This window comes from Periophthalmus magnuspinnatus, chromosome 22 (genome assembly GCF_009829125.3).
Source record: "Periophthalmus magnuspinnatus isolate fPerMag1 chromosome 22, fPerMag1.2.pri, whole genome shotgun sequence".
Taxonomy (NCBI): domain Eukaryota; kingdom Metazoa; phylum Chordata; class Actinopteri; order Gobiiformes; family Gobiidae; genus Periophthalmus; species Periophthalmus magnuspinnatus.
The window spans coordinates 11,263,339-11,279,369 of record NC_047147.1 but is presented as its reverse complement, the minus strand read 5'-3'; the positions used below and the strand labels follow the sequence as shown (position 1 = coordinate 11,279,369).

The 16,031-nt window shown below is 38.5% G+C and overlaps 1 protein-coding gene across 3 annotated transcripts in view; it reads left to right on the top strand.

Annotated features, from left to right (window-relative positions):
* The window catches only part of sobpa (sine oculis binding protein homolog (Drosophila) a), a 30,215-nt gene extending 15,033 nt beyond the window's left edge, over nucleotides 1-15,182 (top strand). For 2 of the 3 annotated variants that reach the window (XM_033988836.2, XM_033988835.2), the window contains 3 exons: nucleotides 5,887-5,988; nucleotides 10,410-12,369; nucleotides 12,854-15,182. In XM_033988836.2, the coding sequence (XP_033844727.1) occupies nucleotides 5,887-5,988; nucleotides 10,410-12,368 (2,061 nt within the window). In that variant the 3' untranslated portion in view covers nucleotide 12,369; nucleotides 12,854-15,182. The remainder of the gene's footprint in view (nucleotides 1-5,886; nucleotides 5,989-10,409; nucleotides 12,370-12,853) is intronic. The other variant, XM_033988837.2, reaches the window with a different exon arrangement.
* The last annotated feature ends 849 nt before the right edge of the window (nucleotides 15,183-16,031 follow it).

Sequence of the window (16,031 nt, the reverse complement as noted above, 5' to 3'; positions counted from 1 at the left end):
ACTGAATGCCTTAAGCCTTTGTGGATTATTGTACAGAGAGGGCTGCTGCTTTCTCAATTATCCTGTCTGTCACCTCACTCTGCTGTATACTATTGATTTAAAGATGTTCAGATTCACACCTTTTTATTTATACTCAACAATTATAAATACTAAAATTCCTAACTTCCAACACTTTAAAACATTGATTGATTGAGTTATTGAATGATTGATTGAGATGCAAAAATAGACTTTTGGCTGTTTTGCGTTCCAACAATGGAATATACTTCAAGGACAAGCAAAACTTGATACTTTGGTGCCACAAATGCAATTTAGTAATCTGGTGACAACCATTTATACTCACACCTGCACTTGTTTTAATGTTTTAAATTTACCTATTTACTTATTTGCTTTGTTTGTTTTTTTGTTTGTCTATTTCTGTAATTGAAAAGGGCGCCCATGAAAAGGAGAGTCTGAGTGCTCTAATTGGGCTCTCCCTGTACAAATAAAGATAAATGAAAATTAAGTGATGTATTAACTAACCCCGTAGTAAACTCCTGTCTTCTTTACCATGAGAATCAGAATACTTGGGAAATACCTGTGAAATTACCTATCTTCATGAGGACATTTCCATAAAAAGTAATGTTATTTTTATCACAGAATAATGTTGAAAATGTCTTCCGTTACCATGTAGTCGGACGTCTTCTGAAAAAGATCATAACTGTTTATAGGATTGCTATCTGCTCAAATGAGTTTGTCTAGGTATTAGTTTTACATCAATTAGTTTGTGAGCAAATTTTTTGACAACTTGCAACCTAATTTTCCACTTTGGTTAGAGACAGCTTGCATAGGGAGATAGCAAAACGATGGCAAAGTGTGAGTGTTTTTCATGGATTAATGTAATTTGGCTTTCGAGTTCAGGTATTTAGAAGCTGCTCCACTGTCTATTCCACACCCACACATACATAGATAAACATGCTCGGGACACTGTGCCAAGAAGAACTTAGGCAATTAGGGGTGATGAATTGCATAAATGTGAAGCGTGGCAGCAGAATGGTGCAGGTTAGACGGATGTGCGTGGAGACATAACCTGTCCAAAAGCACTAAGGGTAGGATTGAAAAGATACTCGCAGCAATCAAAATAAATACAGAGCCCAAGGAGGAGATGTGATGAAATACAGGCTGTTGTTGCTGCAATGTGGCCAATAATGAGATGTCTGTAGCAGTATTTGTATACACTTAACCATAACCACAACCTTGAATAATATGGGTTGCATGGTATAATGAGATAAAGTGGCTCAGGTGATATAGTGGTTGCCCTATATCTAGTAGTTTTGTGGTTCAATCCCAGCTCTGATCAGCGTGGTTATTTAATGCATTATTAAAGGTGGACTATGCGTTTTCTGGTGAAGGGTTTGCCACCTGCTTTTCTTCATCAAGATGTTGTTGTTTTGCCTGGAATTTTTCATGTATGGCATTAAAGTTGTCTATCTCCATGGAGACAGGTAGGTGACATCAGCTGGCTGAGGTACAGGTCAGATATGTGGGAAGTGAGTCTGCTCACAGTAAAATGCATGTTGTTTTCACATTAAAACATCTATCTTGAATAATCCACTGTATGGCATTAAATGTATCTATCATGCATGGATTATATTACAAAGACATTTCCATGGAGACAAGCAAGTGGCCTCCACCAGAAAATGTAGTTAATAATGCACATTTAATATTATGAATTTAGCATTACATTTACTAAGATGAACGACTATCAAATGAAAGATAGTGTCTTGCTCAAGGACATCATCGGCTACTGACAGTAAGACTGTGACTGTGAATATGTATTTATCAGTCCTCACCCAAAGCAGGACAGAACATTATATATATATGCTATAAAACTTATGAGTACTGATGGAATAAGTCTATGTACCACCACTGCACCACAGTGTGTGAACCACTCATCAGTAGACTCTTGCAAATGTAGCTTCCTCCTCCAAAATATTCACCAAAGGCAGTGCGCACGTTAAGCAGACTGCAGCTTATGTTTTACAGGTCGCGGTGCAAAGCTTTTTGTTCACACCATGAAATTTCCCCCCCGGAGACCCCCAGACCTCCATCAGTGTCTTTCCCCGGGAGCAGCCCCCAGGCGCGAGGGGGCAGAGTGCCGCTTCATGTCAGCCCCAGAAATGTCAAAAACACACACACTCACACATATTTCTCCAGAACACTCCCTGGCACTTTGCAATTTACTTTTGCATCTCCATCAACTGCCAAGGAAGATTCATGCATGCCCAGAATTTGAGAATCTGAGTGTGTATGAGTGTGTGTATGCATGTGAAGGAGAGAGAGTTAAAAGTTGTGTGTGCGTTTTGCAATCGGAGGCGTCCCGGCGTGAGGGAGCCTTGAGGCCTGCCTGACACAGCTTGAGGGCACACAGAGGAAGGTGATTATCTCATAGCTGCCAGCCATTCAGCTCAAATAAAGACCAAAGTAACTTACACTAACTAGGTGACGCTATTGTAAAAGTCGTGTAGACCAACTTACCTGGATTTGTGTGGCATATTCTAAACTTGTAGCAGTGATAAAGTAGACAACGATGCTATTCAAAAGGCAGTGTTTCTAATACATTGTTATGACAGTGCTTTTCCATATTTTGAATGTTCACCAGCAGCACAGCAATTCAAGTGCTGGGTTTTACCACAGAGTTAATTAATCAGATTCAGTTTCTCTGAAAATAAAAAATTATTTTGGCAATGACAAGAGATTTACAATATCTGTTTTGTTATACTGACCATTCTCCTGTATGACTCATCAAAAAGAAGTAAATAGCAAAATAGTAGTTATCTGTAAAACATTCTGTAATATATATGGTGATAACAAATATCAAATATATATACATATATTTGATATTTGGTTATCTACATAACATAACTACATGACTAAAGAATCTGTATGCTGTGGCAAGCATTTACCGTCATCATCTTAAATCAAACATTAAGCATAATTTATCTATCCATTTTATAGCAATAATGACATTAAAGATATGCCTTTGTGCTGCCCTATTAAATAACGGTATGTGTTCATTTGTAAGATTTAAATTCCTCTCAAAGACAACTATGATTGCTCCTGAATCATTATTGTTTGCTTATTAATCGAATGACCTGAGATTGGATCTAGGCATTTTACAATGAATGTGAAGTATAATAATGTATCTTTATAATTATAGTTAATTTAAATCAAATAGAATTAAGCACATATTTGCATTGTCAAAACTCCCATAATAAAAAGACTGCAACCTCCCCTGCACAGTAAGTTTCTAGCCTCTTTGTGAGGCTGAAACTCCAGTTCTGTGATTTTGCCAGCTCCAAGATGGCACCTTCCTTTCAGGATTGTGGTGTTTGTTTTTGGATATGAAAAGCTTAAGCCTGGAGTATCTCTCTTTGGGGAAGGCAGCTCTTTTGGCAGGTGACAGGCGAGCACACCTGGACATGTATGTGTGCCCAGATGGATGAGGCACGGTGGCAGCTGGTGGGACGTCCCCTGAGGACAGTGGTGTCGCCAGAGGGGACACTGCTCCGGTGTCCGGCTTTCACATTCTCGCAAGGAACTACTGCACTGGGATGACGCAGGAACTAGACCAAAACACACAAAAGGACAATAGGCATACAAAACAAAATGATGACTGACTTTGAATACTATTTTTAGCCATAATCTCCCAAAGCATTACTGTATCTATAGAAGCATCTTTCTATTTTAATCTGTTTCCTTCATTGGTGTGGCTCCCTGCGTCTGCCTCTTTCACAGTGCCAACAGCTCATTAGTGCAGTATGTAAATGAGCTGGCTGCGGGCCAGAGGGTCAGGGCACAAACTGGAAACAGAATAATAGCACCGCGGTGTAGTTCATGTGGGTGAGGGAGGGTGTCCTCAAGTCCCCAGCCAAATACAACTACAGGTGCAGGAATGTGAGAGTCTCCAGTTTAAGCGATATACAAGAATATGCAAGAAACGAGGCGTTTGTCCATCTTATAGCCATGACCCTGTAACACAATGCTCTCTAGTTGTGACAAAGTTAAAATTTACTAAAACACATAATTTGTGGAAAATATTGTCATTTTCTGTTTCAATGTTTCACACAAGAACAACTATTTAGAAATATTGTTTTAAAAATATAGCTTATCCTATCAAATAGCCTTTGCATTCATGCTTTAGACCAGGGCTTCTAAACCCTGTAGCCCATTTGTGTATCTTTAATTGACTTGAGTGGCCCCTAGGGCGGACCTAGCGGCTCTGCCCAGTCCTATGGTTAAGATACATACGTTTAGACACACCAAAGACATTTTTATTGTTGTGTGCATTTTTGTATAACTTCTGATGAGCATGCAGCCTGTGGCTCTGCTCCAAAGCTGTAAAATGGTAACATAATTACAATGCACTGGAGATTTTATTATATAGGATACAAGTGCATTTGGTGATTACATTTGACATTAAGCCAGAAAAACATCATGCTCAAGAGGGATATTGAACGGCTAGAGATCCTATTCTTTTAGTAAAACTGAATTTGTGTTATATCCTTCAGTTTTAATATAGGCCTAGCGCATAATTCAATGTTATAAATAGGAAGCAACAAGTATCTTACCTGTCCTTTTGCCATTGTAACAATTTGTTAACAGCTACTCATTCTCTCAGTAATACACAGCTCATTTACTTAGTTTGGGATTCCTTTGCTTGGTCTGTAATGACTCATGTTGCTAAAATGTGCTTATTTGAACACACAATCATAAGAATGTGCAGACATGTGTGGACTTAACATTAGGCATATGAGGCAAACTCACTGGGGACCACTGCTGGTGATAATGGGAATAACAAGATAAGTAGTTGTTCAGCCGGGACTCCCAAAATAACCAGGCCACTGACTCACTAGCCCTATAACAGAATGAAACTGATAGTGGTAATAATTTCCAATGTCAAAACATGTTAAATCAAGTTTAGTGTTATTTTTTTTAAGTATTACCATTAGTACAACTAATACTTCTACTGTCACTACTTATTACTTCTATACTATTTACCTACTACTGTTCCTATTTGTATTACTATTCACGTTGGCTCTTTAAACTGTTCAATATGTTCTTGAGTGAAAATGTTTTCATATTCAAGTACAAGTAAGTATGTTCAAAATGTTGAAATGCTTCAGTTTAAGTATTTAACTTACAAGAAAATCCATCTTTCAAACATTTACAAACTGAAAGAAAACCCCTTTGTTTGCTTATATTATACTTAATTATACATTATACATTTTTTATTTGACCTATTGCAATTAGTTCTAAATCAAAACATGGAATTAAATACAGTATCATCATTTTTTTATTATTTTGAAACAGTCTCACGACCCCCAGCTTTAATGATAATAATAATAATAATAATAATAATAATAATAATAATAATAATAATAATAATACCAATTAGAAAGCTACATACATATGCATTTTATTAGTAATGCACTTCACATTTGAAGGCAAATCTTAAAGTGCTACAGTAAAGGAACAACTACAACAACAATAAAAACATTGATAGACAAATTCAAATTAGCAGGGATATGCTTTGTGCCTCGTGACCTCCACTTTGGGTACTAAAATTGCAAGATTACTTCTTCCTTCTATCATTTGATACCATACTTATTAATGTATGAATCAAAATGACTTAAAGGGTCATAGTTAAGTACAAAAATCCATAGCAAAAGTGTGAATGTGCACCAAACACCTAGCATGCATACACTGCTCCCTCACATCATGATTTTGTTGATGCTTTATTCACCCATTTTGCTGTCACCATTGTGTTCATCAGTGTTGTTTCTTAAGTTTTGCCTCTGTTTATTTTGTCCATCCGTAAAAAGGCGCCATTATTTCTCCCTCTCCCAGGCCTCGCGAGAGGAGGACGGCCTCGGTGGGAAAGTCCCCCAGCATCACAGCTTTGCTCAGGACACGCCCAGGCTAGTCTTCAAGACAAACAGCGATGTGCTTGTAAGGACCAAATCACTAACTTCAAGCTGAATGCCTATTGCTCATTTTAATGCTTTTATGTTTTCATTCTCATGTCTTTCTCTTTTTCTTTATGACGTCTGGCAGCGAGATTACTAGGTTCATAATTGGGCATCACAAAAAGTAGATGACAGAAATTGATCACACAAAAAGCATCATCTTGTCTAGTCAGCTTGCTGAGGCTTTTTTTCTTTTCTGCATAACCATTTACTTTGCCTTGTATTTTTAAAATACATTCATCTTTTGTTTACATTTCCCACATTAAATAATTTACCTGTAACATTTAACTTTTCAGTAAAGGTACATGATATATTACAGAAGTAATATTCATATAATGTTCAATTTTATATTTTAATTTGTGACATAGTATCCACCTGTACACACCATTGTTTTCCTGTATGAGCAAATGCTCACTGAGTGTTATTGGCATTGCACTCAGGACACAGTACACAATTTGATGGTTATTGTCTCAGAAAAAAAAACAAAACAAAAAGCTATTAGGCCTAAACAGCAGCTACATGCCTACAATGAGTCCGTGCGCTAAGACTATAGTTTAGGGACCACATATTGCTGAATTACTTGTAAAAGACATACAGAGGTGAATTAAATACTTAAAATATTAAAATACTTAGGCCTGCTTATAACATATTTAACCATTAATATATTATTATTATTGAAACATATTTCACTAAGCATTAATAAGCACTTCATAAATAGTGACCAATAAACCATATACCAATTACTACATAGTTAGCAATTATATGTGGTCCCAAAACTAAAGTGTTACCATTAGTACAACTAATACTTCTACCGTCACTACTTATTACTTCTATATTGTTCACCTATTTCTACTACTGTTCCTGTTTGCATTACTATTCACGTTGGCTCTTTAAACTGTTCAATATGTTCTTGAGTGAAAATGTTTTCATATTCAAGTACAAGTAAGTATGTTCAAAATGTTGAAGCTCTTCAGTTTAAGCATTTAACTTAAGTATTCATCATTCAAACATTTATTAACTGAAAGAAAACTCCTTTGTTTGCTTATACTATATGTCAGGAAATATAAAAGGTTGCAGGACCAAGCTGAAACTGTGAGCCTTAAATAACTGATGTAACCTATATGATGTCTCCCTCCGGTCCACTCCACTAGAACACCTTCATCTCGGCGTATACAGAACAGTTATCCTCGTCAGTGTGAGAGCTGAAATACAGTGCTCTTGACATTCACCTGCTCAGTGAGAACGGCCTTTAGTGTCACATCAGGCTGACTGACTGCAATGGCGCGCGCAGATAAGGTGCACTTCAGATATAGTGCTGCTGCTACCTTATCCAATGTTTACACTACAAAAATGATCATCTAGAGTCAGTTAAAAAGACTTGAATAAAGAATATTTTTGACTGGGTTACATTTAATTGCTTATATGATGTACAATATTTTACTTGTTTTAGCTTGTCTTAACTTGTTTTCTTTTTTTAATGGTGTAACTATAATAATATTGTCTAAACTAAATAAATCTCAACAAGTTAAAACTACTCACACTAGGCTTAATATTCTAATTTCAAGTTATATAAACTTATATAGATATTCCTTTTTTGCAATATCATGTCTCCTGCTGATTTAAGAGAAATTACACATTTATGACTGCCATACTTCCACAGATGTCATGTGTATAAACTTTGAGAAAACATTCAATTTAATAAAAATCATCATCCATAAAAACTGACATTTGCAATAAATATTTGGAAAAATTATTTGCTAAATGTTTTAGCATAGTATTAAGTATTTAGTATGTTCGATGTTGCACATTATTAGATGAGGATTATCAATGTAACACTACAACACTATATTGCATTCCACAGTTTGTTTAAGACTTTTCACAGATTGTTGGAAGTCAAACCTAAAGTGCCTGCTCAGTTGAAGCACCTGGTTCAGTTTTCATCGCTTTAATCCTTGTGTTTTTATGGCAGCAATCTGAGAAGTGTCAAAAGACTCATATATCGACCTGAACAGAGGGATACACAGGCCTGCTCCCTCCTGCTCTCTCTCTGCCTAAAGCCTCTCATTTACCAGCAGCCTGCACCAGCTCAAACTCTATCAACTGATAAAATCTCTTCTCTTTACCATTCATTATCAATATCATTCATCACACATTCCTTTTAAACCATTACGAATGTATATATTGACACAGAAAATATAAACAGAAATGCATACAGCTTAGGCATCTGCTACTACAGTTCTTTCACAACAGTGTGTCTATATATATATATATATATATATATATATATATATATATATATATATATATATATATATATATATATATATATATATATATATATATATATATATATAATTTTCCATAATTTATTCTCTATCTCCTTTTACAAGTTCCAGTCCCAAACACAGATTCTATTTAGATGTTGTCTGATAATATTACAATCTATCTGAAAGCATTATAATTTTTTATTACAATCGTTTTTGGCGGAAGACTGGATTTCTTGATATTATCATTTTAGAGGCATCTTTAAAACAGGATAGCACCATGTCCTGAGGTGACTGCACTTGTTTGGAAGCTTTCTAATTGGTGTAAAACAAACATTACACTACACCACCACTGCCTGCACGGTGACGGCGATGAGAATAAATGACCATAATTACAGCGAACTGCAAACATCTGTGAGTGCTACAGTCAGGAGCAAAGTGTGAGAGAATGCACAACTCCATTAGTGCAAAATGCAGTCAAATTTCACTCAGAAACAAAGTCGTTAAGTGCCCTCCATCTGTCTTTCGGAGTTGAGAAAATTCAACACATTTATTATTGAAAATATTCCGGGTCTGTCGTAATTCAACTCAACTTGCAAAAGCACCTTTTGACTTTTACTCCGTCACTGCTCATTGAGTTAGCCAGGACTTACTGCAATTGAAAAGATACATCTAAGCACCAGCAGGGTCTGTGTGGGTCTCTATGGTTCAGGCCTGATCTGACAAGCCACTTTTTTGTTTCTGTCTTGTGCCGACATTAGAAATTCTTTTGATCAAATTCACAAATGGAATTTGATTGCAATAATTCAATATTCATCTTTAATCATTTGCTGGTGACCAATTTTAGGCTCTTTTACCAAAACTCAATTATAGAGCAAAATGGGGCATAAAGAAGTTTGCTTTCACATGTTGCTCAATTAGGAAAAGTAGACCAGTATTTTCTTTAATTAAGTGTAAAAAACTACAGTTTTACAAAAAAAATAAAAATAAATAAATAAATAACAATAATAATAATTAACTTTGAAAAATACAATTATTTGTACCACATTTTACCCTAAGAAATCTTGATAATTAGTAAGTAATCACTTGATGTATTTCTGAACTCTTGTGGATTGATTAGTGGTTAAATCTCCTCACTTCTCTCAGCTAGAAGATTCCAGGTTTCATTTCCATATTCCATTTCATTTGACTTTTTTCTCACAGCACAGATCACAGCAAATCAAGTGTATTCACAGTCTTGACATGTCAAAGTACAGTAGTTAACATTTTAGATACCTGGAAGCTATATAAAAAACTACAGGTCAACATCAGCTTTGGACCAAATAAACCAAGTACACAGTGTGCAAAAATGTTGTCTCCACCTTATGGTTGCATCCCTGAACTTATTAAGATTCAGCGGGGGGGCTCGAGGGTCCCTGTGATGGATGGATGTCGTTGAGGGGTCTGACAACTGATTAATGCCTTAATTATGTGCAGCGAGGGCCTGCCACTCCTCCTGCGCTGAGCGAGGAAGCCGCGTGTGGCCTGACGAGCCAACGCCGTGTTCGGGGTTCGCCCACTGCTATCTGCTGCACCAGGGTCACATTCATTTACTTCCTCAAGAAAAATCTACTCTTTTTGTGCTGAAAAGCTGTTTAATGTTGATGAAATACTGCTGCAGAGAGGAGGGACAACTTCTCAATGGGAGAATGTTTTACACAACTCCTCCATGTAGCATACTGAAATTTGAGCGCTCAGTCAGCAAGAATATTATTGCAAAGTAGCCACGAATAGATTAACTTGAGGAAACTTTTACTTAAGTTTTTGGGCATAGATACGATTATCTGCCACTCTTTTCTCTTAATATTTGCTATGAATGGATTTTGTTGTAAGGATTATAACCTTAACTAACAATTTTAAAAGTACAATTTGAGGTATGGGTAAAATTTTGTTCCCTTATAGAAAAAGAGGTAAATAAATAAATATCATAAAAAAGAGATTTAGAAGAATTCACACACATTCATTTACAGAGCTTTGAGAAAATGCTCCTTCATAATAGAGTTGTGCAGATGGTGTAAGAGCAGAACTTGTTGTGCTGTAATTCCTAAATGAGCCTATAATGTGCAGTGTGCTGGTGCTGATGCAGCTCTGTGTGTTGCAGGTGTGTGACTGGTGCAAACACATTCGACACACAAAGGAGTATTTGGACTTTGGAGCCGGGGAGCGGAGGCTGCAATTTTGCAGTGCCAAATGTCTCAACCAATACAAGATGGACATTTTCTACAAGGAGACCCAGGCAGCACTGCCCGCGGGACTGTGTAACCCGGGCCACCCTTCAGCAGGGGACAGTAAGGCCGACTGTGGAGGAGGGATGCAGCTCCTCACCCCAGAATCCTGGGGCTCACCTCTGGCTGACCTGAGGAGGAAGGCCCCATCACCCGGGGGTCCATCCAGCTCCTCTGTCCTGGGCACTACCACCTCCTCTGTCACCTCTCCTTCAGACAACAGTGCAGTCTGTTCTCCATCCTCCTCTTCTGCAAAGATCCCCACACCCAGACCACACGAGAGCCCCACCCTTGCACCACCACCTGTCCCTGCTTTACACCCACCTGTGGGGATGCCGTCTGGCAGCCCCCCTATGGTCATGACCCCCCGGGGCCCCATGCCATTGCCTCTTTTTATGGAGCATCAGATGATGCAGCAGATGCGACCACCATTCCTGCGCCCCTCTCATCCTGGTGGACCCAACAGTCCTCTGTCTATCCCCGGTATTGGACCCCCCCCTCCCCCCAGAACCCTGGGTCCACCGTCCAGCCCCATGCACCGACCACTACTGTCACCACATGTCCACCCTGGTTCAAACCCTAATCCTGGTATGATGCCCCCTCATCCGGGAATTCCTATGACTGGCCTCCCCCCATTTCCCCCAGTCAACATGATGCACAATGGTCCAATCCACCTGCCTCCTATGATGAACTTTGGTATGCCATCTTTGGCTCCTCTGGTGCCCCCACCCACCCTTCTAGTTCCATATCCAGTCATAGTTCCTCTTCCTGTTCCCATTCCTATTCCCATCCCCATCCCCATGAACCCTAAAAGCCCAAGGGACCAACCCGAAAGCAGTGGACATGTCCACCCCAGCCCACGGTCCTCTGAGACATCCTCTTCAGGAGGCCCTACTGTGGGGGCCACTGGAGGGGACAGAGATGACCCGTCTGGGGTGGAGCACTTGTCTCCTGGATGCGTCTCTTCAGAGAGGACCAGGACGTCTAAAGGTGACTTATTTGTGAAGACTGAGGACAATTCAGGGACCTCTTGTATGACTGGCAGCTCCAAATCCATGGATGGAGTCATTGATCTAACTGTGGGCCAGAAGCAGCATATTGCTAACAGTGGTGCAGTGGGAGAGGTTCAGGTCAAAATGGAGGTGGAGTCCACGTCTCCACATACAGACGGACAGTGTAAAGAGGTAAAAGACTGGGCACAAGGGGGTGCTTCAGAGCGGGAACATAAAGCTAAAAGAAATGAGGGGGGCTCAGAAACGCACACATTGGGATCCTCCACTCCTTCCTCCACAAACAACAGTCCCCACCACAACTCTAATCCACCAGTGAGCCAGCAGAACTCTTATATTTCTAACCCTAGTCCACAACCGACCCGGAGTCAGCTCCACACCCCAGTGCAGGATCAAAGTGGTCCTGCTGCACTCTGTAATGTGATAGTCAATGGGACAGGGTGGCATCCCGTTCTGCCACCTGCCACCTCAGAGGGTCATTCAGCACCAGCCAATGGAGAGCTGGAACGGGATGCACTAAAGGAGAACAACTGCTCGGTGGCTGGGTGGGACCCGGGCAAGAGGTCAGGGCCAGCTGAGGACTCGAATCTAAAAGAGAGTAAAGTGGACCCAGACTCTAATTTGGAGGAGGGGGAGCATGCATACGCATTGCCTCTGCTGTCCACTGGGGGCTGTGTGGTCATCCAGCCTGTGCCAAAGAGCGGCACAGACAAAACGGCTTTCCTCTCCTGCTCCATCAGTGCTCCTCTGTCTGGCTCCTGCAGCCCGGAGCTCGAGCCCCCACTCAAGAGAAGGTGCCTGCGAATCCGCAATCAAAACAAATAAGGTAAAACCCATCAAGGTTTTAACACATCAAATCAATACTTAGGTATTCAACACACATGTATGCAGACCTTTGCAGTACATACACTGTGTATACTGATATACTGATTATTGAAAAACAAACTATTTCTGAAACCCTGAGATATGGTCTCCATAAGCACACGCTAATATGGATGAATACTTGCTATATTGCTAACATATTTCAGAGCAAAGATAGAAACTTAATTTTGTCAAGGTGTTCAAAATACAAATGGAATATTGCAGTCTTGTTCACTTGTTAATTAAATCAAATCACACTCAAGAGCAATTAATGGTGATAACAACAAGTGCCTGCAATAGTAGAGTAATTATTGAAGAAAACACACAACCTCATTACTACAATACACAACTAATGACAAGCATTACCCGACTTATCCAAACCCCACTTGTTGTGATGGTCCATAGGAAGTCGTCATTGTTTTAATTTGTTGTTATACTTTATTTTACAGATGGTTGCTCTGACGACTGCAGTGCCATCAGTGACAATTGATCATTCTCTGATCTTCAGCTTTGACCCTTCGGCTGTTCACCAACACAAATACACTCTTCATTTCACCCTACCCATCACTCTATGGTACCAGCACTTCAAATCAGCTTTCTACACACCAACCAAGTATGGATATAAAAGTAATCGGCCTCCTATAATGATTATCTTCAACTGGACTCTGCTCACTCACTTCTTTTTACATTTACTCTCTCAGCCCACACTGCCGCTTGCAGCAATTTTAAATTATATTTCATGTCAGTGTTAGAATTGCTTCCCTTTTAGATTATCCCTCATTCATTACCAGCAAACATGATGTCAAATTGCCAGATCCATAAAAATAACTGAATGTGCAATATATTTTATTAGTTACTAGAGTATGGCAAGTATGATAAAATGTTCACCAGCAAAATGGTTGATAACAATTCCCATATTTTTTATTTCTATGGCACTTACCAGTTGTGAACGTAAGTAACAGACATAAGTGACTAGAGTGGAGCTGTCGTCATAATCATTCCTGTGACATCCACACAAAATGCTCTCTGCAGTGTGTGCTTAAGCAGTAAGCTTCACACTGGCTATAATAAGGGGCCCTGCTGCTTAAGAACATTTCAAGGCTGAGTGCGTCTGAAAGAAGTCCGTGGCACTGTAAAACTCTGCCAACCTGCGACGGGCACTTACAACTGCAGGGCCAGACTTCATCTTCTCTATAATGCATTTGCACTGATGTTCCTGTAATGTTGGACTTTTGGGTCTGAATGCTCGCAATTTAAAGGTACGCTTTCACTAAATTCCTCTCCCAAACCACAACTCAGCAAAAAGCACAATGAAATGCAAAGTCGATTTGATGTTTTTCTCTGCCAAGATAATTTGCCAATATGATTTAAGCCAATGGTGTTTTTGCTGTAATGCACTACATAGGTGCACTGTCACCTATCTCATTTCAAAGCCTCTGAGATTAGATGCCAGGTAAAACAGTCAGAGCATTTGCATTATTAGACTTAAGCTCCACTGTACCAATCCAAGGCAAGAAGCATTTTTTATTTGCCAAAAGTGACTAAGGTGTTGAAACAAAACCTGTTTTCTGTTTAGATCTCATAATTTTGAGTTGCCAAAATAATTTGATGAAGAAAATACATTGTTTATCAAGCGCATATAAACATGCAAAAATAAAGCACTTACAAATAGCTATTGAATTTATACTGAAACTAAAATGCACTGTTCTGTCAATAGTGAAAAATGTTGTTATACTCTTTTGTCCAATGTGTAATTTTAGTGTAAAACAACTGCTTTGAAGAATCAGATTTACAACAAGAAATTAAAGTCACCTTGTCTCTCACTATGAAATGACTTGTACTCTGCAGTGATGTGCAGGTCCAAGTAGAATGGCTCCATTTAGGTGTATCCAAATTGTCATCCAAGTATAATCTAAAGCAAAGCATTTATTTATTGTTCCTTTCCTAGTTTGCCTGTGCCATGCTTGACACTACCATGCCCATCACATCCTCCCTCACAGACTAAACACTGAGACAAGTCTAATCATACTTTCATACTGTACCAATTAGTGTTGCAGGGTGGCAAACGAAGGGTTAATTCTCATGCAATCTTGGACTACTGACAAGTTTTGTGGTGATAAACAGACTTATAAATCTTGAGCATTCCTTTTAGAGATGGACTACAGGCCTGGTCATCAGCCTGAAATATGCAACGTCAACTAACTCTAACCCCAATCGGGACAAGACGTCCACAAACAAGACTTTGTGTTAATCAAAACAACTGAGAAGTTGCCTTAACTCTTGCTTGTATAATCTTTACAGTTAAGACAATGAGAAGAAAATCTCCCTTCTTTGTACAACATGAAATAAAGCAGAAACAATTTTGTTATCTTGCTAGTGTCAATGTATAGATGATCAGCTTTTCTGTAACTTGTATGGGCTGTCACGTTTTGCTAAGAATCTCTCCCTTATTCCCTGTTCCTAAACATTTGTTCAACATTTTAAATTGTGGTGGTCTGTCAATTTTTTTGTGTACATTTTATAGTATTATTTATTGTTGACAGGTTTTTCAAGGTTTGACCTGACCATTCAATTTCAATGTAAATGCCCAGTGAACAGTGAATCACTTTTTTAACTGGAGAAAATAATGTTTTATTTTTTTTTTTTTTTTCTTATGAAGTAACATGTACATAACGTGGCCAAATTGCTTTGGAAAAGACTCATTTTTGTGTTGTAACCATAATTGTTTAATTCAGTAAATTGCTCATGATGACAAATAAATAAGAGACACAAACTGGCTTCAACTTGTGACGCATGTTGCCTTATTTAAACAACTACTGCCCAAATTTCTGCCATGGCATCATAGTACAACATTGTCTATTGATGTGAAGAATGTCAGATTTGTTTTGTATATTCCCCTTTGGCAGAAAAAAAGGGTTCAAAATGTTTACAGTTGTAGTCAACACAGTAAAAATTATTAAATAAAGTAAAGGTTAAGGTTTTGTGAATACAATGAAATAATAATGTCAGAAATAATAGTGTGATAATGAAATACAGAGCTAGAATATTCTTAGTTTAAAATGATTGGGCAGAAAGCACAGCCTGTGTCAATTATCACATGCCTATTAATAAATACATTTAAGCAACCAACTAAATATATCATGTTGGGTACACCGTTATTAAAATTAAAATACTCCAATGTACCCTTCTGCTAGCAGTTTTTGAACTTCATTGTTTGCATTTTTACAGCGATTGAAAATGTAAACTAAATACAACGGTCTCTGACGCCCTCTCTTGGTCAAATAGATAAACTACAGGAAAAGAAGTTTGGACATTTAGTTGGACTATCTTTTCACAAAATCAATAAACGTTGTAACTTTGATAGAGTCAATTATTTTGGGGATTTTTGCAATTGTACTGCATTTTATGTTTATATACAACATTTACAAAACACCTGATCTTGAATAAAATCAATTCAAATTTGCCATGCAAGATTATGAAAGATGAAACATTTTAGTAGAAGAATCTGCCAAATAGACACAACATCGTTTGGGACATTTGGCGTAGTCCAGTATTTTCTAAGCATATGTAAAAATCAAAAGTAAAGCCAGCGCGGGGGGTTATGGGTAATGTAGTTCTATCCGTGTT